Source organism: Glycine soja, chromosome 14 (assembly GCF_004193775.1).
Source record: "Glycine soja cultivar W05 chromosome 14, ASM419377v2, whole genome shotgun sequence".
NCBI classification, from domain to species: domain Eukaryota; kingdom Viridiplantae; phylum Streptophyta; class Magnoliopsida; order Fabales; family Fabaceae; genus Glycine; species Glycine soja.
In genome coordinates, this window is record NC_041015.1 from 22,540,092 (window position 1) to 22,567,417 (window position 27,326).

Here is a 27,326-nt window from a genome sequence, read left to right on the forward strand (position 1 = left end):
AAGTAGAGGGTACATCTACTTGGGTTGTTATACTAAGAACAAAAGAGGGTACATCTCTTGTGGATCAGTTCAAGTGGAGGGTACATCCACTTGGTTGTTCAAAGAGAACAAGGGAGGGTACATCCCTTGTGGATCTTTGGCTTGTAAAGGATTTTACAAGGTTGAAAGAAATCTCAAGAATCGTTGGTTGCTTGGGGACTGGATGTAGGCACGGGTTGTGGCCAAACCAGTATAAATCTTGTGTTTGTCATCTTCTTCCTTACACTCTTTAATTTCCGCTGTGTACTTTTAATTGCCGCTTTTACTTTTGGTTAAGTTATTGTTTCTATTCTTTACTTTCTTAACTTAGTAGTAAAAGCCTAGTTAAATCTAGTAACATTAAGAAGAATAAATTTTTTAATTAGTCAAGACACATTAATAATTAATTCAACACCCCCCCCCCTTCTTAATTATTCCGAGACCACTTGATCCAATAATAAGAAGTTAATAGTTATTTTTCTAATGAATAAGGAACAGAGGTCAAAAGTAGGAAAATACTCAGGACATTTTTCTGGGCAATTACCCATGATCACCAAAAATAGCCATCATAAGTATAATAGTCAGCATATGTCAACTAATAGATAGAAGAAAATAAAACGACTAAACTTAATTGACAGAATAAAAAGGGTAAAATTGGAGGAACAAAAGTATCATATCCATGATCTAAGATGTAATTCATGATCTCCTAAAATCTAGGGTAGTGGGTTAGGAATAATTAAGTTGTTTGTGACTAATTTTATCATTATAAATAGGAAAAACTAATGTAGAACATGTTCTTAACCAAATCAATCAAATCTGTCTTTTTCTTTTTGAGTGTCTTCTTCTTTTTCAATTATTTATTCCTTTATTTATCGGTTTTAGTTTTTTTATCACATTCCTTTATCACAATTTTCATAGAAATAGGTAGCAATAGAAATTGCAATTCAATGACTGCCTTGGAGTGGACTAGGAACCCAATTAAAGGAACAAAATTTCTTCCTTGATGCTTCTCACTCCAAGGCTAATATTGACTTTAAAACATTTTCTAATAAATTAAATTTAGGACTACATTCATGGACACATTTTAATTGTAATCTCAACAAACATATCTTCTTCAAGATGACACTTTTATATATTCACTTGCCCATATTTTAATACCAAAGCTAGAAGAGCATTAATGACAATAATAATTTTGAAAAAAATATATAAATTTAGGATAGCTATCAACTAAGTTAAATACTTTTCTTTATCCGAATGAAATAAGTTATTGAGTCTTAAAAATAAGAATGAAGGTAATATATTTTAATTACGACTCACTTCATAATTATTTTACTACTTCTGCCATAGGTTTGAATTTGTCAAATTTTCTTCAATGGAACTAGGTTTGTGTGCAGCATAAAAAGCTTTACATTTCTATTTTCTTTTATTTTTTTCAATCACTATATAATAGGTGTGAAATTCCACCAGTTTTTTCATTGACTAATTTCAAAAGAAGTAAATTATGTTTCAAAACTAGTTTTACATTATTGTCTTTCAAAACTAGTAAATTGTGTTGGATAGAAAGGAAATAAATAGAGGAAGTGAAACAGATAAGTGCGAAAAAAAAAAACAAAGAAAAATAGGTAAGTAAAATATAAAAAAATAGTTGTTTGATTTAAGAGTAATAAAAGGAAATAAAATTGAAGTTGTTTAGTTTCAAAAAAAACATTAAGTTAATAATAAAAATAACACCTTAAACCCCTTGACACTGTGTTTAATTCTCAAATAAATAAAAAAATATCATTTCATCCTTAAAAAATGCATATTTTTTTAAACACAACTGATTACATACATATTTTTTAAACACAAAATACGTAATAAAAAACTAGAAGTAAAAATCAACACAATCTAGAAATGTTCTTTTTTAATTTAAAAATTAAAAATTTAAAAACTATTTTTATCACCTTTTTTTTCAAAAAATAAATTTTCGAAAGCAAAATCAATCAAACCCAATTTTTTTATTTTTATTGTATGCCTTATTTTTATTATTTGCTTGAACTACATCGTTGTTGCAAATTCTTACCCTTTTATTTACCTACTTTATTCTTAATTTATACCTTCCTGTCGGGTTGGCTTTAGTGTCCTCAGTCTTCCCATACTCTGAGCCTTTGTAGGACGTGACCTTTCCAGGAAGTAGTTAATTAAATAGTAGTATCAACAAACCAAAAATTCAAAAATTTGAAAAGTACAAATTATACTAGAAAAAAATATGAAAACATCGTTGATTGAGGATTTGACCTGATAGCAGTTTAGAGAAGTACAATTTAAAGGCAATTCAAGATTGCTATTTGTATTTTTTTTTTTTTTTTGTCAAAACACTATTTGTATTTTCTTAGTGTATTTTATCGATTCTATGCTTACAATCATCAACCTCGTCTTACTAACTATTTGGTTTCAAAGTTGGCATGTGTGTAATGTGGCTTCGTTTTCATCTCCCCAACACTTGGACAATGCTTCTACTCTGATACAAAGTTTTATGGATAAAGGCAATAAATTAAAGAAAATTGAAACAGTTTTATGAATCAAGAATCATCCTTTTTGGCTGCTGCATGTTTGCATGGAATATGTTGGTTTTGATTCTTTAGCTCATCTCCAGCCACCAAAAAATATGCAGTGTGCCTGAAAAACAAGAGTACAGTCAATGACTCAATGTTATCATGAACAACCATTTTCCGTGAAGTGGGACCTTGGGGTAGAAAATAAACCTGAAAAAGTTCATCATTTTGGTCTTTGAGTCATCATCTATATCTGTAGTACTGTCTAATGCATGTTGCATGTGATGTAACCACCTCTCTGCAGCTTGATGCGTGACAGGAAATGGTCGATGTCGAGCAATTAGAGCAGGATGTCCTGCCAAAAATCAAGAAAGGAACCAAGGTTCATTTTTCAAACTTTAAAGTTACTAGATGATTCAAAGAAGCAACCCTCCACACACACAAAGATCAGTGCAGAAAACATATAACATTCAATTTTTAATTCCAACAATCTAATTTTGTCTGGAAAACACAAGTTTAACAATCCCATTTAAGTACTAGGGCGAAGAACATGGTATAAGACCAATGGATTAAAATGTAAATGGACATTAGTACAGAAACTTATTCATAATCCTGTTAACATTTTAATAAGTACCTCACCCTCACTCAACAAGTTGCTAAAAATCATCAAGATTAGCTTCATTTTTAATGGTTTTGGATCCTGTCGTGATCATCAATAAAAAGACAAATTTTATCATGCAACCAAACCACCATGATTGGTTGTAGGATGATTCAATAATGTAGTCACATTCAAAATCATTTGTCCTTTTCTCTCTCTAATAGGATTATATCAAGTTACTCAACAACAGAAGATCCAATTTCATTCCTAATTCCCAAATATCAGTTAGCAAGTTGCCCCATCATCTTTTTCTATGGGAAGGGCAAATTGGGACAAGCTATTGGCACTAAATATTTTTCTCAAGATATTAGCACAGGCTGAATCACGGAAACAGTCTCTCCGTCAATAAGAGTGTGTTCATCCAACCTCTCCAGAGTCCAGACCCACAAGGTAGGAGCCCCATGCACCAAGTCACCCTAAGTTTTAGGGTATTTAGTGCCCAGTATAGGCTGAGAGTGAACTTCACTATAATAAATCTTTGAAATTTTGATACATTCTCTTACTTCAGTACTCTAAATATTCAATTTGCAATTTTGCAAAGGTTAATCTAACTCTTTGAGTAACCACTAACGACTAACCGGTGCTACCATTTGGCAAGGTGATTAACATCCACCCTATAAATTTTGCTTAGATAACATCATTTGAGGAAAGCAATGGCACAGGCTCAGAAACCAGCATCCTATCAGTAAGGGCATACAGACAGAGCATCAACATCACTTGGAATTACTATAATCTCTTTCATTCTCCCTCAGCATTTTGTGAAGAGCAACACATTCCTCAAATATTGTCAAATTAATCCCAAAACCATATTACAAAGACCAGCACCATGCAAGCAGGCCATTGTTTAAGAATCCATTCCAGGAGAATAATGAGTTCACAAATTTACTAAAACTGTTCTACTAGCTAGCTACATTCAATAGATTTCAAAGAATTAAATCAAATGCATCTTTTATTGTTAAAAAAATGTGAAAAACTAGAAACAGAAATATTTGAGTAAATTAGTCAAAGGAAAAAACTCATATGGGTGTAAATGAACCAACCTATTTGCAAACTACTGGAGCTTGACTCGTTAAATGCTGGATCAAACTTGTTTGTTTAATTAAATAAACAAACTCAAGCTTGAGATTGGGCTCAATTATTTAAATGAAGCAAATCCAAGTTTGACATTAGCAGCTCTTGAATAGCTCGTATATTTAGAGAGAAAATTAAAATTACATAGATTCTAAATTGATATTATTAAAATATATATTTTTTGACAGAATTATTATTAAAATAATTTATTAAATACTAAATTGATAAAGTTAAAAAATAATTAAGTTTTAAATGAGCTAAACAAGTCAAACCCAAACTTTTAATTAGGTTCTTCTAAATAAATGAGTCAAGTTTGAGCAACCCATTTTTTTCACAAGCCAAGCTTAAATTTCAAGTGCTTGGATCAACTCAGCTCATTTATATCCCTACTAATAAGTAATTCCTTAAGTTCTTTTGATGTTATTTTCCAAATTTGAAAAGGAATTTCACCCCGATAACTTTGAGTTAATTTTAATGCAGAATATTTATCAACTCTAATTGAAGAATAGTATGAAAAGAACGTAAACAACTGCATCTAAGTTTTGTCTATAATCAAACTATATAGCATCAGCCACATAATTAAAATTGCACATGTTAATCAGCTAAATAAACGTTTTGTATTTGTACATTTCTTTTGGTATAATCTTTCATGAGAGACAATGCTTCTCAAGACAAAACTTTCCCACCGAATATCCCAACTGAATATCTAGGACTCCAATTCGATGTCACTGCTAGTTTCACGCAACTGTATATCCAAGACTCAGGCTCAAGATCACTAATTAACCTGTGTGTTAGTTCACACCCTAGTTTATTAGTTTCTTTTTTTTTTTTTTTTGTACGCTTATTAGAAGGAATAATATGTATCTATGCATGCACTAAAGATGTTATAATTTTCACGGAGCAATTACACTATCTACTGTAAATTGGAAATATTTCGAGTCAGCAAAAAAATGTTACCTCTTCTCTGAGAAAAGAGAGGAGGACCACCCATTCGCTGCACGAAGAACTCGTATTGGTTTTGAATGGCATTCTCCTTCTCAGAATTCGCGAATATTGAACGAAACCATTCTTCCTCGTCATCGTAAACCCTACCCCAAAGACAAAATCAGTTTATTTATTTAAACGAAATAAATAAATAAAATTAAAAGAAAAAGAAAAAAGTGCTACCTGTTGTAGAAATTGGTGGAGAGGTTAATGAAGGTTTGGAGGCCGAGTTTCTGGAAGAGATTGGTGTCGTCGATGCCGAAAGCGTCGTCTATGGAAACACCGCTCCATTCGGAAGCCTTCTGTTGCAGACTCTGCATCTTTAAACGACACTTATTCACCGAAACGACGGCACTGATGTATGTATTGTATGCAGTCACTGGCACTGCGATATCTATGTATATATACGGAGCTCGTTGAATACGCGTGGATTGCACGCTGTTATTTATTTATTTATTTATTGTGTGTGGAAAAGGGATTTGGCACTTTTCAATTTGATTGGGAGAAGACAAAACAGGGGGCGCTGCTTGTGTTTTCCTTGCCTTCACAAGATACGCTGATTGAGTGAGGCAATAATGTCGTTATTCTTTACACATTTAGGGGTCACCAAATCCCAATTACCATGCGGGAATAAGATGCTCACTCAGGAAATTATTAATTATTTTTTATATATTGCATTTAATTTCCTAAGTTTTGAAATAAAGATTTAAATTTTGTAGAAAAAAAATAGTCATCTCTTGCTATAATTTTGTAAAAAATATTTTTCGTAAAAACTTAAAGAGAAATTTAGACTTAATTTATCGTGTCAGATATATTTAACAGAGATAAACTTTTTTTAAAAGAATAAGTAGCAAAATTTTACTAAATTCACGGTGATAAACTTCGTTACTAAAGTGTTTTTTAATCAAAATTATCATTTTTACATAATTAATATATATTTAATTACGCAACAAAAATTAAAATAAAAAATAGTGTTTTAAATTATTTTTAAGCCAATATTTATTCATTTTTATTTATTATCTTCTTAACTAAATAAATTATTCTAATTTTTCTTCTACCTGAATAAATTTTCATTTTCTTTTAATTTTACATTGATATGTATATGCAAAAATATTAAAATAAAAGTTATATATAAAATTTAACACATAACGGTGAATTTGTTATTATTATAAAAGCAAGTAAAACAATTTCACTTAATTAATGGGATGAATAACTTACCTAAAATCATTATTCTATTATAATTATTTTAATTTAGATGTATTTTTATAGATATCTCTCTATTAACTTAAATAATTTATTTAATTTTATATTTTTATAAAAATAGAAAGTATGAAAAAATATTTAAAATGGGCATGAATCTTTTTCATAAAAACATGAAGATAAATCCAGACTTAACTTACAGGATTAGATATATAAAATATAACTTATGGGGATGATCATTTTTTAAAATAAAAAAAGGACACAAAAATATACTTTGAATTCACGGGAATAAACTATTTTCTAATAATTTTTCTCCTATCAAAATTACAATTTATTTTACATAATTAATATATATTTAATTACATAAAAAATAAATTAAATCAACATAATTACAATTATTTTCTATAGACAAAATTAGTGTCTAACATTAATTTTTAATCAAATAATTTTTTATTTTTTATTTTTTATCTTTGCACTTATATAAACTCATGATTTTCTTATACCTAGAAAATATAAATTTTCTTATTATATTAATATCTAAATAATTATGGTGAATTTTATTATTTTTATAATAATTTTAGTTTAAATGTATTCTTTATGGTTATATTTTTCCTAACTAATTAATAACATAAAAAGTATGAAAAAAAATGAGGATGAATAGTATTCATGAAAGCGTGGAAAAATATTTAGACTTACGGTGTCTAAAAATAATTTTTAAGGAACTAATTATTTATTTTTTATTTATTATATTTTTACTTAAATAAGTAAATATATATATATATATATATAATTTAATACATAAATATAAATTTATTTTTTATTGATACAACTAGGAAAAAAATTACATTTAATTTACGGGATGAATAATTTACCTGAAATTTACATTAATATAGTAAAATTATGTAATTTTCAATTAAATATATTTGTATTATTGTCTCTTTTCTTATTGAAAAAATTTATTGAATATTTTATTTTATGAACGTATAATGTATAAAAAAAATATAATAAATGAGGATGAATATTTTAAAAAAAAACAAGTTATTCATTCATATAAAAAATATATTAAAATAAAAATTATATATAAAATATTTTTTTTATGATTAATTATGTATAAAGTATAAGTGTATAACGTATAGAGTTAAAAAAAATTCAAGAACGTTCATGCTCCAGGGAGAAGCTGAGAATTGGTGGAAGTTCGTGAAACCTACATTAGCAGCACCTAGAGGCGTTATTCCTTGGAATGCCTTCAAGGACAAATTTCTAGACAACTATTTTTCACGAGATTTCAGAAAGCGAAAGGCGAGGGAATTCCTGAATTTGAGGCAGGGAAACATGTCCATTGGAGAATACACGGTCAAATTTAATGAACTTCTACAGTACTGGCCTCAATACCAAGATGCTCGGAACGAAGAGGACTTATGTGCTCAGTTTGAGAATGGGCTTCGACTGGAGATGCAACAAGCAGTTAGCTACATGTAGATTATAGATTTCAATCAACTAGTGACGAAGTGTCGAATATTTGAGGACAAGATGAAAGAGAGGCAAGCCAGAGGCTTTGGAGGACCACAAAGAAGCCACCCTTTTAGAGAAAACAGTAATAAGAGGATGAAGCCATATTCTCGCAACAAGGGGAAACAACCTATGGCTACGTCCAACATGAGCCAGTCAAAGGGGACTGGGGTACAGTGCTTTCAGTGCGGAGGACCGCATCTTAGGAGAAATTGCCCACAACTCCAACAGACACAGTCGTTGCTATATTTGTGGCAAGGTAGGCCATTATGCTCGGGAGTGTAGAATGGTTGGGAGACTGACGATAACTGCAAATTCTAACATAGTCAACCGTGGATCTACTAATCCCACGAGGAGCAGTAATGTTAGCAACAACAATAACACTAGTGGTGGAAGACAGAAGGTACCCTCCCGGGTATTTGCTATGAGTGGATCAGAAGCTGCTGCCTCCGACGATTTGATACAGGGTAAGTGTTTAATTGTTGATAAACTGCTAGATGTACTCTATGATTCGAGTGCCACGCATTCGTTCATATCTCATGCATGTGTGGAGAGGTTGGGGTTATGTACGACGGAGTTACCATATGATATCGTGGTGTCTACTCCGACTAACGAGCCTGTAACCACCTCTCAGATATGTTTGAAGTGTCCTATAACTGTTGAGGGTCGATCTTTTATGGCAGATTTGATTTGCCTACCTTTAGCTCATCTAGATGTGATCTTGGGAATGGACTGGTTATCTACTAACCATATCTTTCTAAACTGCAAAGAGAATATGCTAGTATTTGGTGGAAATGTAATTCCAAATGAACCATTGAAGGAGAATGCTGCCAACGATGGAGTGGGGGACGTTCGAACCTACATGGTGTTGTTCTCCATGAATGTGGAGGAGGTCTCTAAAGTTAGCAGTATACCGGTGGTGTCAGAATTCCCAGAGGTCTTTCCTGATGACATTTGTGAATTACCACCTGAGAGAGAAGTGGAATTCATTATTGACTTAGTGCCTGGGGCGAATCCAGTGTCGATCGCGCCCTATAGGATGTCCCTAGTAGAACTAGCAGAGGTGAAGGCACAAGTACAGGATCTCTTAAGTAAACAATTTGTTCGCCCAAGCGTATCACCGTGGGGAGCGCCGGTCTTATTGGTTAAAAAGAAGAATGGAAGCATGAGGATGTACGTAGACTACCGGCAGCTAAACAAAGTCACTATCAAGAACAAATATCCCCTACCAAGGATAGATGATTTGATTGATCAATTAAGGGGAGCGACAATATTTTTGAAGATCGATTTGCGATCGGGGTATCATCAAATCCGAGTTAAGAAGGAAGATATTCCAAAGACTGCGTTTCGGACTCGATATGGACATTATGAGTATTTAGTCATGCCATTTGGAGTGACTAATGCTCCGGCTATCTTCATGGACTATATGAACCGTATATTCCATGATTACTTATATCAGTTCGTGGTTGTGTTCATTGATGATATCCTAGTGTATTCAAAGAATAAGAAGGAGCATGAAAAGCACTTGAGAATTGCGTTGCATATCCTGAGGGATAGGAAATTGTTCGCCAAACTGTCGAAATGTGAATTTTGGTTAGAGAAAGTGCAGTTCCTGGGGCACGTGATTTCTAAAGATGGGGTTGCGGTGGACCCGGTTAAAGTGGAATCGGTTATGGAGTGGCAACAACCAACAACTCCAACAGAAGTTTGAAGTTTCTTGGGGTTGGCCGGCTATTATAGGAAATTCATTGAGGGATTTTCTAAATTAGCACTACCCCTAACTAAACTAACTCATAAGAATGAGAAGTTTGTCTGGAATGAGAAATGTGAGCAAAGCTTCCAAGAGTTGAAGAGGTGATTGACAATAGCTCCAGTGTTGATTTTGCCCGACCCTAAGAGACCATTTGAAGTGTATTGCGATGCGAGCGGGCAAGGCTTAGGGTGCATATTGATGCAACAGAGAAGGGTAGTGGCTTATGCTTCACGGCAATTGCGTCCTCATGAAGTTAACTATCCGACCCATGACTTGGAACTAGAAGCTGTGGTCTTTGCCTTAAAGATTTGGAGGCACTATTTATATGGCACTCGTTTTGAAGTTTTCAGCGATCACAAGAGCCTCAAATACTTGTTCGATCAGAAGGAACTCAATATGAGGCAACGAAGATGGATGGAGTTCCTCAAGGATTATGACTTTGGTCTTTCCTACCATCCAGGAAAGGCTAATGTAGTAGCCGACGCACTGAGCTGGAAGTCCTTATATGTTGCGACCATGATGATTCTGGAACAGAGATTGATAGAGGAATTCCAAGATCTAAATCTAGCAATCGAGATGCGACCCAAGAGCTTATTTTTGGGAGCGTTGCAAATCATCAATGAATTCGTAAATCACATACGCGAGGCTCAAAAGGATGACCAGTTTCTGCAAGACAAAGTGTTAGATGCAATGGGAGATAAGGATGTGGAGTTTAAAAAGGATACAGCCGGGTTACTTAGATTCAAGGGGAGGATATGTGTACCGCCATTAGATGATTTGAAAGTTAAGATCTTGGAAGAAGCACATAAAAGCCATCTTAGTTTCCATCCAGGGATGACTAAGATGTACCAAGATTTGAAGAGAAGTTTTTGGTGGCATGGCATGAAGAAAGATGTAGCTGAATATGTAGCAAAATGTTTGACATGTCAAAAGGTCAAAGCTGAGCACCAGCGACCATCAGGAGAATTAGAGCCGCTAGAAATTCCGGAATGGAAATGGGAGAGCATATCTATGGATTTTGTATCTAGTTTACCCAAGACGAGTCATGGACACGATGTTGTGTGGGTCATAGTAGATCGACTCACCAAATCTGCTCATTTTATTCCGGTAAATATGAAATATAAAATGGAGAAGTTAGTAGAGTTGTACATCAAAGAAGTAGTAAGGTTACATGGAATTCCTTCCAGTATCGTATCAGACAGGGACCTGAGGTTTACCTCGCAATTTTGGACAAGTCTACATGAAGCATTGGGGACAAAGCTGAAGCTCAGTTCAGCTTATCATCCCCAAACAGATGGTCAGACTGAGCGAACCATTCAGACTCTAGAAGATCTACTCTAGGCGTGTATTATAGAGCAACAAGGTAGTTGGATGGAATGTTTGCTATTGATTGAATTTACTTACAACAATAGCTACCAAGCCAGCGTATGGCTCCTTTTGAAGCTCTATATGGGCGAAAGTGCAAAACTCCTCTTCGTTGGTACGATGATGGGAAACAGTACTTCTTGGGTCTGAAATGCTACACCAAATTACCGAACAAGTGAAATTGATTCGAGAGAAAATAAAAGCATCCCAGGATAAGCAGAAGAGCTATTATGACAGAAGGAGAAAGCCATTAGATTTTCAAGAAGGAGAACATGTGTTTTTGAAGGTTTCTCATGTAACTGGAGTCGGGAGAGCTCTCAAATCAAGGAAGCTGGCGCCCAAGTATCTGGGTCCGTATCAAATTTTAAAGAAGGTTGGGCTTGTAGCCTACCAAATCGCTCTACCTCCGAGCTTATCGAATTTGCACCCTGTGTTTCATGTCTCTCAATTGAGACGATAAAACCCGGATCCATCACATGTACTCGCACTGGACGAAGTACAAGTGAAGGATAACCTCGCCTATAAAGCACAACCTCAGAAGATTACTGATCGAAGAATGAAGTCGTTGAGAGGTAAAGAGATCGCGTTGGTGAAAGTGCAGTGGGGACCCGACGAGGATGATTCAACCTGGGAGTTAGAGGATAGGGTGAGAGAGTTGTACCCAAGTTTGTTCCTACAGTAGTTAATTTTGGGGACGAAATTCCTTAAAAGGTGGGAGTATTGTGACATCCTGGAATTTCTACCCGGAATTTTGTAAGTATTACATTTAAATAATATATATATATATATATATATATATATATATATATATATATTATTTAAATGTAATACTTACAAAATTCCGGGTAGAAATTCCAGGATGTCACACATGTCCCAATGTCACATCATATCAGAACATTGTGTCCTAGCGTCCTCCAGCACGAGGTTCCTTAAAGCAATCCACCTAGTCATCTGCTCCCACGAACACAAGGTTCGAGATCATCACAGGATCCAAACACAAACAACACACAGAGAGTGATTCATCACATTCCTCAACGAATATAGATAAATGGAAGCATACAAGTATGATATAAATATAACAATAATAAATTATAAGAACAATATATGCATAACAAGGCTCAACTTTGGCACAGTTTGCATCATTTCAACACTTAACACGTAACATCATTTGTCCTAGAATTTAATCACAAATCATATTCCATGCCTTCATGATTAATCACATATTCAAGACAACACATCTCAAATACAATACCGCGTCTCACACTTACATAATTCATTACACGCCATCGCATAACAAGTCATAATGATCATTACACATGCGTTATGCAACAAATACACTAAGACTCAATCATATATGCAATATGGTACCATGTCAGTGAAAAACCTCGCCGGATGCCTAGGATTACATGACAAGATAGACCACACACCGATAAGTTAGGTCACTCTCACAAGGTAAAATCATAGGAAGATCAATCAAGGTCACGCTATTTTGCGAGAATGCTCCAACCATGTGGGATCGGCACAAACTTAAAGGGGCACTAAAATCGGGTGTATTTACCCCCAAGGCCTAGACTCCGAAGAGTCTGTCAGGGTCTTTCCCTCCTGATTCAGGTCCAATCCATAAAACATTTTAACACATAGACTCTATCTATGAACTATACAAAACACACAACTCCTCAATTATTCTCAAAATAATTTTAACTCGTTGCGCCTCAAAGTAATTCAACTCGTCGGGTTCCCACAATGGATCTCATCATAATACTTGTTGCGCATTAACTCCTCGTCCTTAAAGGGTCTTACAGTCGTGTGATTGTATAGTTCATAGCTCACAACTCAATGCACACAACATCTCAATACACGTGTGATCTCACAATTTAACACAAACTTAACTTGTCACTTACACACAATTCATCACACTTTCATAATCCCAAGACATCACGTTATCACACCTCATGCATCATATACATATCACATAGTGATAATATTAATATGTTATGTTCATATGACTAATCATCTCAATAAAACAGGCATTTGAAATCATATATGTGTCATTGGAGTTTAAACTATGCAATACACACAACTACTTAATTGTTTTCAAAATCATTTTAACTCGTTGCACCTCAAAGTGATTCACACAGTGGATCCCATCACAATACTTGTTGCGCATTAACTTGTCGTCCTTAAAGGGTCTACAGTTGTGTGATTATACAGTTCATAGCTCACAACTCGATGCGAACAAAATCTTAATATAAATGCATCTTACAATTCAACAAATACTTAATTTATCACATACACTCAATCTCAATCACAATGTGATAATCCCGACGCAACATATTATCACACCTCATGAATCATATAATCATCACATCGTATTAATATTTACATGGCACAAAACATGTATATATTAAATCGAACTATATTATTTTCAATTAAAAAGAGTTAATAAATAATTAAACTAAAAATGCATTGAAAATATTTATCGTTGAATCTTAATATATTAATTTCCTTCAATTTAATTTTATTATTTGAACTGTTAATTCCTAATTCATTTTAACAATTCATATACATATATGTGTTATAATCATCAACACATAATAAGCTTATGAGACCAAAACATGACAAAGAATGTTTCCAACAATCTAATTCTCACGCTAATCTAGTAAATCTTGTCCAAAATACAAACGAACTATACATAAATGCTTCTCACAATATGGGGAGTAAAACCCCTCAAAAAATTTCACATAATCATATCAAAATCATTGGTTCAAAAACACGAAAACACCAAGAGCATTCAATTTTATCAACCAATTTGGATTAGGGCATCAATTGGCCCATCAAACATAGCAATCTCGTGATTATAATCATAAAGGCAGAATTATAATATAGTAAACATTCCAAAATAAACCCCAATTTGATCCTTTAAGAATTCCTACACATGTTCATTCTAATCCAAATTGCGATAAACTTATCCATTACCTCTAAGTGGGCTCACGTGTGTAGTCCGACAGTGATAACGATGTCTTTAGCGGTTTCCTAAAATTTCTCAAGCTTTTCCTCTGGTTGTTCTGCTGGGGTTTCCAAGTGTTAGAGAGAAGGAGAAGATATTAGAGCCTCAATTTCAATGTCTCTGTGCGAGGGGCATATCTCTCTTTACAGATATTATTTTGCAAATCCCAACGATAGGAATGCGCCAAAATAAGTTCCAAAAGTGTTATCCAAATTTCAAGAGGATCCAACAGTTAACGAGTATGAGACTATAGTTTTATTGGAACAAGTTTGGATGTATGCGGGAAAAAGAGAGGATTTTGGGAGAGGAAGAAGGGAGAACGAATTAGGGAGGAAGAGAGAGTGTAACACCTTATCGTAAATGTAAAATATGATGTAATATGTTTCTATTTATAGTTGGGGTGCTCTAAGCCTATTATTTACTCTGTTTTTCTGTATTTTATAAAAGGAACTCTATTTTACTCTTTCATTAAATGAATAACCAATTAAAAAAATTCCTTTATTTTCTAAAATATAATTTTACTCTACTTATTTTCTAATACTATAAAACCCTTATTTTAATTAAAAAAAATCATTTTCTCTCATTTATTTAATTTCTAAAAACTCTATCAATTTTTAAATAAAACCATTTTTATTTATTTTACAAAAAATAGGGTGTTACAAGTTACCTCTGGGAGAAGGTAACCACGGTTGTAATGACCTCCATATATCTTGGCTTTCACAAAATTTTGTTTGAAGAGAAACTAGGTTTTGTAGAGAAAAATATGTTTTGGTGAAGTCTGTCTTGAGAGATGTTTGCGTGCATGTTTTCTTTCTTCACTTTGCTTTGTTTGTTCTTTAGGAGAGCTCCAAATACAAAGAAGACTCTACCAAAATTTTTCCAAAATTTTTTAGACAAGCTTGGAATTCGAAAATTTGAGCCACAATGAAAGAGACACTTACTAGAAAATTGAGTTCTTTGGACCAATCTCAATGTTTTAAACCTATCACAAAAATATACCTTTTTCATTAAATTGGTCTTGTTTTACTCTAGACAAAATTTGCAACAACTTTTTCGTTGGAGTCCTTGTGAAATGAGGTCAAATTAAGGCATATTTGTGGCATGCAAGACGATTGCCTTATTTTGCAAATTAGGTCTAGCAGTGTGTTTTTTCCTTAATTTTGAGTCTTTATGGTGATCTTCCTAAAATGGTGTTTACAGTTTATTAAACTAGAGAAAAAATGATTTTTAACCATGTATATTAGTAAAATTACAGAGGTTATCTTCAAACTTTAAAGGGGAAGGCAAAACAGAGTGATTGCTAGAAGGAGCTCTTGTGAAGTCTAGGGAAATGGCTTGAATAAAAAATTTATTAGGATTGACAAAAATGAATTTTTGAAAAATTCTTACCTTGTTGGAAAGATACATTTGTTAAATTTAAACTAAAAATTAAAACTCAAATTGGTTTTGGGAAGGAAGAGAAATTCACAAATCTTTGAACTATGTCAAAACTAGGAAACACTTTGTCTTGCTGCCTTTTGGAATTTTGCTAGCCAATTGGATTACGTTGTTAGAAAGATAAGAAAAGTTTCCTCGAGGCTATGTAAAAGGTTTCTCTAACTAAATTCATTTGCTAAATTTCAGAGAGCCTTGAATCTGTCTTATTTTCTAATGTTAGGATTTTGATGCTTGTTACATTGTTGTGTTAAAATTGCATGTTTTTTTACTAAGTGTTGGTATGATGAATTTGATTGTTGATATATGTGTCATGATATGCTTTGAACTCTATGAAAGACCCAGGATGTGTAAATTTCGAGCAATTATTGTTGTTGTATGCACTAATTTATTTAGAGACTGAGAGGTTTGACCTCAGGCACTGAGAAATGCATGTGGTTATTGTTGTTACACGGTTGGTTTCCAACCATAGTCGGTGATTCGCTGTGTGTTAAATATTGTTGTTTGATAATTGCAAGGACTCAAGTAGGAGTCTCGATGTTGACTAGAACCTAGTTCTAGTAGGCACTGCATATCTCGAAAGACATGTCACTTGTGTGATAGTTCACAAGGACTCAAACATGAGTATCGGTGTGATTAGAATTCTATTGCAATGAGAATAGTACGCGTAAGAGACGTGCAAGTAGACGCGAATATATGGTGGAATGATGAAATACAAGTTGAAAAGAGTCGTGTGAGGTGTCGCGCTAGAAGTTGTCAAAGCTTGTAAGGTGGTGACCAACTGGTGCTTTTCACACTGCGTGGTGTGGAAGGATGGTGTCCTCGATTGTCTATTCAACATTGTTCAATACCAAGTACAATGAAACTCCATAGCGATGAAGAACATGAAATCACTGTGAGATATATATGTTGAGATAAAAAAAATAACGCATTAGGATGCATACGAGATCCGATAGATAGGCACATCATCATGGATGTTAGTTTGCGTGTATGACTTGTTTAAGTCTTCTATGTTTAGTTGACGAAGTAGGAAGACTCACCCCTTACTTTTTTTTAGGACTAGATGGCAGGTGAGGAGCCGACACTCCATCTCGAGGATGAGTGCACTTGGAGGTGATAGATACCCGACGTGACTAAAGGTGTGGATCACTTCCTTGGATATCTCTATTATGTGTGGACACCTATTGACTTATGCTTTTTGTAGTTTTAACATAGGGTTGGGTGTTAGAAATGATTGCTCTGAGTCTAGGACCTTTCCTTTTATGTGTATTTGGTATGGATAGGCCTATAGTATTTTTGTTTATGTATATATTTTGTCATCTACCTTATTATCATATACAATCATATATATATATATATATATATATATATATATATATATATATATATATTAAAATTTGGATGTGTTATTTCTTTTATTATGGTTTACTTATTTGAGTAGTAAGCTTCTAAGCCAAATTGCGCTATACTTTCTTTTTGAAAATATGAACAAGTCATTTTAATTATTACGTGGTGTTGACCTTAGAAACCAATCAATGGAAAGTTTTTAAAATTCACTAAAATTTCCTGTTTAGGTTTTCTCGGTTTTACTTGATTGTGAAAATGTAAATGGATTAATACACTTTATAAAATAAAGTAATGAATTGATTAAGTTATATTTACACTCTTAGAATTTAGGATGTTACGGTGGTCACCCTTGCAAATGAGATATTATTTTTTTATGAATTTTTTTTTTATTGGACTTCAACACTTTTTATCTTAAGTTTTAGGTTTCTAAACGCTTTGGTTTGGATGACTTTGGATTAGAGGCAAGAACTTCTTTATCTTTTGTTGGACTTGAATGTAGAGAAGAACTAAAAGTGAACCTATATGTTAGACCCATAAGAAAAGATCTGAGGCTTTAAATCATCAAGGTTTTACCCTTTGATAAACAATTTAATTAACAAAAAGCGTAGGAGATCTAATTGAATATAACTACCACAAAAATAAGGATTAATTCTATTATATACATCTCTATGTCTTAAAAGGAGATAAAATTTACTTTAAGCTAATTCACCTTCAAAGGAACCAATTAGTGCACTTAGACAAGAAATTAATCCATTAGAAAATCATTCTACGAACTCCGCTCCTAGTCCCAGTAGTTTTCGCTTATTGATATCTCCCAATTTCGATATTGCTTTCTTTTATTCTAATTTGAATCTCAACCCATCCAATCATTCAAAAATCTAATCTCTTTCTTGATTATTTTTTCTTGTTTAATTTTCATTATTCCCTATATATATATATATATATATATATATATATATATATATATATATATATATATATATATATATATATATATATATATATATATATATAATATGGTCTTTATTTTATTACTTGACAAAAACCATACACTTGTAATTTTTCTTTTATCAATCACTAAAAAAGGCATCAATTTAGGCATCGAAGGACTTGATAAAGATAGGCACAAAGGATGTGTTACATTATGTGTGTGAAAAGACAACATCGAACTATCCAAAAATTTCATGTTAAACATATTTGATTGATCCCCATGTCATGTCATCAACTCTATTAAAAATTGGACTGCAACTTAATAATTGGTTCAACATTATCATTCTTGAAATATATGGATTACAATTCAGCAGTTAAAAATATAAAAATTAACATGGTCCAAACACTATATGAGGGAAACTTTTTTTTTGGTTCATCTATATGAGAGAAACTAAAAGTTTTTTTTTTGTTGCTTATTCTGGAAAATATATTAAAAAATATAAATATATTTTGACCCAATTTGTTTATATTTAATTTTAAGGGTAAAAAATTATATTTTTCTTCAATCCATTTTAGAAAGAAAAAAAAAAGTCAAATCATAAATGTGATAACATTTCGGCTTTTGTCTCATATCTTTAGATTTTAGTTTTGCGTCTTGAGTTTATAATGTTTCCCTTTGGTTCCTTATAGTGTTTTTCTTATATCAAATTGGCCTTTTCTTTAGTTTTTGGTACTAATGATGTTAATTTGGGTTGGTGTAGACATGTGAAATATCTCACAATTTGCCATATGTTAAATTATTGTGATATGCCAACAAAAATATCAATTTAGTCTAAGAGAGGAAATTTAAAGCATAAAAGTGAAACTTAAAAAAAATTATAAGAAAAATAATTTTACTAATCATATCCAAATTATGCACAAGATGTACCAAATTGGAGAGACAAAAACTTTTTAAACTTAAGCGGTCAAACCGAAACCTAAAATATAATAAGAAACCCAAATTCTATTTTAGCCCTTTTTTAAGTTACTTAAGTAACCTTTTTATTACCCTTTTTCAGACATTCTCCCTTCCCTTGAACGCTCCCTTTTGGTAACACACTCCCCATTTTTTTCACCACACTCCATTGGTTCCCTCCTTCCCTCTTTCTTTCATCACACTCCGTCTCTCTTTCACCACACTCCTTTTGGACTACTAACATGGTATTCCATGTCAACATAAAAATAAAAAAATGAAACAAATTGAGAAAAATTAGAAAGGGTTTTGAAAAGTAGTTTATGAAAAAATATTGAAAAATACTCTCCACAAAAATTATGAAAATTACTTTATGAAAAATTCTAAATAGTACTTTCCATAATTGTCCATGAATGAAAAAACAATGAAATCGACCTAAGCTATGCACAAACAAAATGAAGAAATTGATAAATACAAAATTATATAAACAATCTAATTAAATAGAATCAATTAAGGTAAAATTCTTATACTTTTGATTAAGAGAGAAAAATGGTAGGAAGGATTGAGAGAAAAATGGTAGGAAGGATTGAGAGAAAAATGATAATAGAGTGTAAAGAATAGGTTTTATATCTAATTTTTAGATAAAGGAGTACCTTTGGCAATAAATTGTTTTTTAAAAAAAAAGGAAGAAGAGTGTAAAGAGAAGTTACTGAGAGTGTAAATAGCAAACGCCAATCTTTTTTAAGACTTATTTTTATAGTCTAAAGAAAACAAGGGGAGAAGTCTAACATTCGAAACCAAAAACGGAGTCAGAGGTAGTTGCTTTTAGCACTTTTTGTACTAAAGATATTCTCTCTTGTCTCTTTTATACATTCTAGGTTAAAAGTTAAAAAACACTGAAAAAATATTAAAACCATACATTTTAAAATATAAAAGATTAAAATAGAATTTTTAAAACTTAATTGTATCAATGCGAAATAATTACGAAGTATAATAAATTAAAAGTGACATCAAGCCTAATTGAAAAGGATCAAAGGTAGTATTTTTGAAAATTTTATATTAAATTACTTCTTTTTAAATAAATTCAGAATATTATTCACTTCCTGCATGACTTTAATTCCGAAACATATCAATTATGTTTGAAATTTTAATTCCGAATCATATTAATTATCTTTGAAATTTTAATTCTGGAAGTAATTTGTAAACTCTTTTCTAGAAATTTGTTTCTAAAATTATTTCTAGAATTAAGATTTCGAAAGAGAATTTAATACACTCTGGAGTCAAATTTTGAAAGGTGTTTTATAGATGATTTCTAGAATTAAATTTTCAGAAGAAAAAATAATGCATTCTAAAATTAAATTTTTGGAAGTAAATTACAAAATAATTTATTATTAAATTGGGATAATTTTGAAATTAAGGTTAAAACAATGTATATGTTTATTAAATGTATATGTTTTAAAAAAATTAATAATAATTGATAAAAATAATTTATATCTATTTGAAATATTTAATAATTTTTTTATTTATCTTTAAAATATTTTATATTATATTTAAAAAATTTAAGAAAAAAAATAAAAATACCGGTTTAAATCAATTTTTTGCACTGATTTTGGCTCTGTTATCACCAGCTTCTGAAGTCGTCTGATTTTGGTGAGTATTCGCACTGGTCACTAGATCGGTTCTCGGTTGAATCAATTATTTTGGTCTGATTTTGACAACTATACTTAAAAAAAAAAAATAAGGAGTGATACAATTAAGAAACTGGATAAGTAAAGGTGAAACCCATATAGGTATGGTAGTGGATGGCTTATTTTATTTTAAGAAAAAAGTATTGAATTAAATGGAACTATTTTAATAGGCTAATTTTTTTTAATCTAAACTGTTTTGGATTAAACAAAGTGATTTGGATTCTAAACCAATTAGTTTTCAGCTAAACTAGTTTTAAATTGCTTTTGAACTTGTTTGAAATCTTTTTTAAGATTATTTTTTAACCTGTTTGAAACTTCTTTTTTTATAAGAAATTTTTTTTCTGTATTAAGTCTATTATTTTGGTCTTAATGATACTAGCAAATAGGATTGTGTATGGTTTGATTTTGAAAGAAAAAAAAAAACAAATTGAACCATTTTATGGTTTGGTTTTAAATCCAAACCACTTTATTAATATTTGACGAAATGGTTTGTGTTCTAGATAGGCCTCTGGTCCATCTGCTTTCGCTCTTTAGTTGACTTACAACACCATCCCATGCACATCGCAACATCACTTTGTTTCTATATACAACCTAAATCTTGCACTCGAGAAGCAACATTGAGGCAAGGTCGATCATTGAGGTCATTCTCCTTAGCTAGCCTTTGTGACTAACATGTTATATTGTTGAAATTAAATTAATTTTTTTGTAATTAGGAATCTTGTGCTAGTGGCATTTTTTTTTTAATTTTAACATATTAAGTGTTTGCTCTAATGTAAATTTTAAGGTAACACTTAGATAAAAATATCTATATATGTTAGATCGATGTTGTTTTAAGTTACCACCAAAGATACTACAATAAAATAAAAAAAAAGAAATTTATGTTTAGGTAGAGTAATATTAGAAGTTAGGAATGCCACATTTGAGAATCTAAAATAACGTTTTCGTTGTATAAAAAAAACTAAATTAATTTAACCATCGTAGGTGTCAGGTAAGAAATTTGCCGTGTAGCATAAGACTAAAAAATTCAATGGGAAGAAGTCGCCACCGTTGAATTAGTGGAAGGAAGAAGGCTAGCTCTAGAGTTTTATGGTATTCAAATCATGACTTGATGAAGGAAGACGATTCCAAAGGCTATACATAAAAGGGCGTCGTGGTGTTGGGGTAAATTTGTACAAATTATCTTGGGTGGTTTGAGTTCTATGTAATTGGTTTGTAACTCAAATCCAGTTCAAGTGTTTGGATGAGGTTGAAGGGATAGTGGAATAATTGTTTGGCCACAATGGTGAATTGCTGTTTGGGATGCAATTAATGTTGTAAATATGGAGTCATTCTCATAAATAGTATAAAATATTTAAAGTATACATTAAATATTTTTTTAAGAAAATAAATTAAAGTAATATGGTTTGGTTTTTGGTGCAGCAAACTAGTTAAAAGAAATAGTGCATCATATCTAAATTTAAACAATAAATAGCTTGTTTAAAAAGCATTTTAAATGATTTGCTTTTTTTTTAGATTTAATTTGATTTAGTTTTGTGTTCGATTTGGTTTATTGTTTTCTTTCATAGTCGTACATATAGGGGGGGGAGGAAAGACACCTAAAGTGCATAGCAACAAATCCAAATGGTAGAAAAGACGCATGTATGCAATGAACTCGGTGCATGTTTAATTTAATTTATTTTGAAAAATAATATCATATTTCTTTTAATTTTTCAAAATAAGATATGGCCTCTAAATTGAAACACATCTAAACATACTATCAGTAAAAGAGGCTTTTAGTTATGGCCTCTTAATTGTAATGAGGAAAGGGATGATAGATGGAAAAAGATAAAAAAAACTTTATCCACATTCTAAATTTTTTACTTATTTTATTTATTTATGAGAAATGTTAGTTATATTTTCTTTTTAACCTTCTTTATGTTATGGATGAAAATTACTAATTTCGATTCATTTCACTTTTAGATTAGGAGAAAGAATATTAAAGAGATAATGTCATTAACATTCCACTTTATTTATTTATTTTTCTATTATATTATTTATCACATTTTTTATACTTCTCTCTCGTCTTATTCTGATCTCTATTTTCTACTTGCGTAAATGCTCAAATATGGGCGTGAGAAACTAACTTTATCCATTGAATTAGCACATATAAACCGTTACCAGTTTACGGGATGCACCTTTTTTGACACAACAATGCAGTTTAATTTTCATGACTCCATGTAGGTTCTGATTCTATAAGCAAGACTAGCAAGTAAAGAACACGCAGGCACTGTAAGATTCTTTCTTTTTATTTTATCCGCATCTTCCACACTAGCGAATTTATTAGAGTATGGATATGAGAAGTTACATCTAACATTTTTTCCTTGTTATTAAAGGAAGGTAAAGAAGAACAAAAGTTATTGATACAAATGATTTCACATTTGGATTTCATAATTAAGGTTTATGGTTCGATCCTTACCTTATGTATGAAATAATAATTGGAGGTACTACTTTACTTTAAAAATGTATTAACTGGGTGGGAAGAAAATTACATCTCCTAATTATATCAAAAAAAGAAATAAAAAAGTTTGATGTTAAATTCTTGTTATTATTTTAGTTTATATTGACACTATGTTGTTTTCCTCATGGTATTGTTATATAATCACGAGAGGTCAAACTCTGATGTACAAAAACATCGAAACGCTCAGAAGAACAAACATATAAGCCACAAATTAAGATCAGGGTTTTGTTAACTAGTATTTTTAGGAATTGGAGAAATAATAGGAGAGTGTAAAGAAAAGTCATGAGCACCACAATTTTGTGCATTCCAATAAACAAAAAGAAAAAAATATATAAATTTGATGTCTATATTCTTCTGGCTCAAAATAAATGAATGAAGGGTCTATGCTATTTTGTCCAATTAATGTTTGGACTTTAAACCTACAATCAACGTTTTCTACTTCGCATAAAATCATTGTTTAATCAACACCTTCAATGGTTAGACATCATAATTTTTTTATCTATACTAAATATTTCTCCAATCAATTAATAATCGAAAACTAATTCTTATGAACAGTAGATATCAATGAAATGAGTATTATTATCAATTTCAACAATGTTTTTTTCATACACTTAGTCAGAAATATTGAATCCCGAATAACATGCTTAAGGTTCTAATTAGCTATCTATCAACTATATCGAAACTTTGTTGGTTAAAGATATGATAAGTTGCAAGCAACAAAACTACAAAAGCCAAAGGGAAAATCAAGAAGTATGTTATCAATGTTACCTACGGAGAAAAAGAGACGGGTTGAAAATGTGAAGCCATCAGTTATAGAACAAAAATTAAACAAATGGAATTCAAAATCAAGAAGAGAAAAAAAGTAAATTCCTTTATACATTTATAAACATGATTAATCCAATAAATGTCTAGGTGGTAAGATCCTAGATGGGTCAGCATACCGAGAAGAGAAGGAACGAGGGAGGTTATCAGGCTCCATCCATCCAGTTCCATGATCAAAGTTCATAGAGTATGATTCCGGGTCATAAATACCCTCCATTGAACCAAACCCTTTCTTCTTATGATCCCTTTTGAGCTTTCTCCAAAGCATTTGCCACATTGGTTTTGTGCCATCACGGTTGCTCTCATAGTGCGGTTTTGTGTAGCTCCGACCCAACCTTATGCTTTGAGTAGTACTTGGGCTGCTTGCATTGAACCAATACTTCTTGATATCCTTCATTTGCTTCAAGTACACCAAGTCACCAAAGTTTCCTTGAATCCTTAACCTTTTAAAGCTATGCTAGCTAGAGTATGTATGGTACTTTTTTTATATGAGTATGAAACATGTCACATGAGATTATGATGTGGCTAGTGTGATATGTGGGTATATATTATTGTGATTTCGGGTGGAGGAAGGAGGAAGGAGTGAGGTAGGGTTCATTTGGCCTCCCTTCTAGGCTTTTCTTTATGGAGTGGCTCTCTCCAACGTCTAACTACCAATTTTTGTTGAAAGCTTAAGTCTTACTTTATCAAACGGCGCGTTCTTATCATTTGGTGCGTGGACCACTCCCCATGGCAGCTACCAGGTGTCTCCTATTCATTAACCACTTATCAATAATAATAGAAAAAAAAGGTTTAATTTTAATATTTTTCAAGTACAAATATTTTATGTCGAAAGTAATATCCTATTTGAGTTGAATAGAATAAACGATAAAATTCTTTGAGTATTCAAATAAGATCAAATCTTGTATGTGCGTGGAAAAAAAGTAATTAAGAGTGAAAATTTTATTAAAGACGATCATTAGTCAATTAGATTCTCTATTAGAAATTATTATTGACAAACCTGATAAATAGTTCACACTAATATTATAATAATAAAATAAAACTACTCATTGAACTATAATAATTTTACACTAATTGATCTATGTATTTAATAATAATTTTACTATATTATTAGTATAAAAATTTGTATACTACCAAGTAATTAAAAAAAATTTAAATTTGCCTTTTAAAATAATTATAACATGAGTAGTTCATAATTGAATAATAATAATCATATGAGAAATTTATGCATTGTAATTTATTAAATTGATAAAATGACCCGAGTATATGCTGTCTTTGAAAAGGAGTTGTGTCAAAGTAAGACCGCCGAAAGAGTCATCCTTTGCTAGCCGTCTGCCTCTCTGTCCCTCAGGGCTGTGTTCACAATTAGGGTTAGGGTGCTTTGAATGTAAGGAAATTAATTTTATTATATTGAAATAGATTGTGTTGAATATTATAAGCTGATCCACCAACGACACTGCATAATGCAACACCAAATACGTCAGCTGTAGAGGTGGTTCCGTAGTTATTCTTCATAAGTCAACGGTAATGTAAAGAAATCTCTTACCACTCATTTTGTGATTTAAATGTGTTCTTTATTAGCTTATTTTGTTTGGTTGGAAGAATAAAATAACAATAAATTTTTTTTCATACCATCTTATTAATCTATCTACCTATTATGAGTTTTTTAGAACACATTTTATGAGAAATAATCACATTTGATTAGAATAAAATTATTACCAATAATAAAATTCTTTTTTTAAATATTTAATTCAATTACATACTAAAAACTTAAAATTAAAACAATTGTTTTAAGTTGTACAACAGTTACTTATAAAAAAAAAAGTTGCAAGTAAATTAGTCCACATACTTGGTAGTGTCTACTATGAGTTTAAATTAAATTATTTTTAGAAGGCTTAATTCATTTAGTTTTTATAATTGTTTAAATTTTATCTTTTGGTCTTTATAATTAAAAATCATTCATTTTAGTTTCTACACATACTATTTTAATCACTTTTAGTTCCTATACATAATATTTTTAATCTTTTTTTCAGTCTTTATGTACAAGGACCAAAAGTGATGATTTTTAAATATAAGAGCTAAATTTTAGTTCTTATCATATTCATGATTCTACGTAGACTCGTTGAGGTTCCGTAAACTCGACTTGTAAAATCGAATCTTAACCTTATAAGAGTTTACTCAATTCAAAAAATATATTAATATTCCTATCTATAAAATCATAACTAAATATTTCAATCCTAAAATAAATTAAAATAACAAACTTTAACAATAATTCAACAGATTAACGTAATTTACGTTCACATCCAATCAAACATAAATTCATACAATACAAAACATAAGTTCTTAAAATAAAAACACTTAAAAACCAAATAATCTCAATTTTTAAGGTTACCAACTAGATAATTGATTCCAATGTTTAGTAAACATTATCAACTCTAATATATTCAAACTAGGACATTATGTAAGAGTGATATTGTCCTACAAAATATGGCAATCAACCACCACTTTCATTGTATACAGCAAAAATGAAAACTAATTTAGGACGCATTGTTGACTTTTAGTCTTAGATAAACTAGCATACTAAGAATAACTTACTATTTCCATACCATTTGCTTATGAGGAAAAAAACCACCTTTTTTTCTAGTTCTAAAACAACAGTGAATTGATACCTGTAAACAAAACAATGGTCAATTATTATTTAATCATACCATACTAACATCCAAAGTTAATGTCTACCTTTTGACCCACAATGTTTCTTGATACACAAAGCCTATAAGGAGTATTTTCGGTAATAGCAAAAGCAACCCCCCGCCCCCCAGAAAATCTAGCCAACCCAGAAACACAAAACTAAATGTCAGTAGTGAAGAATTTCATGTTTCTATTTTTCTATGTGGTAACAAGTTAACAACTCACTTTGCTTGGAATTAAAGTACCATTTGACCCTCAACCTCAAGTGATTCCAAATTTTAATTTGTAGGAATGCAAGAGACATTAATACTGAGAAATAACTGACAAAAGATTATTTATTCATATCTCATATGTCATTCTACTCAATTAATATTAAAATATCATAATTTTGACAAATATGGGAAAATTTGCAACTTCCCATTTCCCCAACAATGATAAAATCCAGTACATGACAATCAATTAGTCTTTTAGTTGTAAAAACAGTAGCCATCAACCCAACACAATACCAAAATGTAACAACAAGAAACATAAGTTAACACAGCAAATGACCAACAAAACTCACACATCAAATGCCAAGGAACATTAATCTTGAAGATGAACAACAAAACAAAATCACAAAAACAGGCATTGGTCAGGTAGTGAAGGGATAAAAAAACCTAGTCTTGAACTCGCACAGTCGCACTCAAACTTTACCATCGCACACTCGTACTTGAACTTCACCGTCGTGATCTCGCGGAGGATTCCTTCATCGCCACACCTCACCGTCATACTCTGACATCGAACATGTCGCAAGGAGGAAGAAACTACAAAGAAAATGAAATAACCATTAAGTAACCGCAAAACGAACCCACGTATGAGGAAGACAAAAA

The 27,326-nt window shown here is 31.6% G+C and overlaps 2 protein-coding genes across 2 annotated transcripts; both read right to left on the reverse strand.

Moving 5' to 3' along the window:
* Positions 1–2,255: 2,255 nt before the first annotated feature.
* LOC114383048 (two-on-two hemoglobin-3) lies at positions 2,256–5,654 on the reverse strand. The gene is made up of 4 exons (XM_028342637.1): positions 5,449–5,654; positions 5,239–5,369; positions 2,763–2,907; positions 2,256–2,676 (listed from the first exon to the last, which is right to left on the reverse strand). Exons 1-4 carry the CDS (start codon positions 5,583–5,585, stop codon positions 2,580–2,582), a joined length of 510 nt encoding a protein of 169 aa, XP_028198438.1. The 5' UTR covers positions 5,586–5,654; the 3' UTR covers positions 2,256–2,579.
* An 18,185-nt stretch (positions 5,655–23,839) lies between these two features.
* LOC114383919 lies at positions 23,840–24,166 on the reverse strand. The gene has a single exon (XM_028343621.1). It carries the CDS (start codon positions 24,164–24,166, stop codon positions 23,840–23,842), a length of 327 nt encoding a protein of 108 aa, XP_028199422.1.
* Between the last annotated feature and the right edge of the window lie 3,160 nt (positions 24,167–27,326).

What these genes read in the sequence shown, in the direction of transcription:
- LOC114383048 (XM_028342637.1), bottom strand. Translation starts at nt 5,585, where the DNA reads ATGCAGAGTCTGCAACAGAAGGCTTCCGAATGGAGCGGTGTTTCCATA. An exon ending in TCCACCAATTTCTACAACAG is followed by an intron (nt 5,370 to 5,448) that starts GTAGCACTTTTT and finishes TCTTTGGGGTAG; the next exon opens with GGTTTACGATGACGAGGAAG. An exon ending in TCTCTTTTCTCAGAGAAGAG is followed by an intron (nt 2,908 to 5,238) that starts GTAACATTTTTT and finishes GATTTTTGGCAG; the next exon opens with GACATCCTGCTCTAATTGCT.
- LOC114383919 (XM_028343621.1), bottom strand. Translation starts at nt 24,166, where the DNA reads ATGAAGGATATCAAGAAGTATTGGTTCAATGCAAGCAGCCCAAGTACT.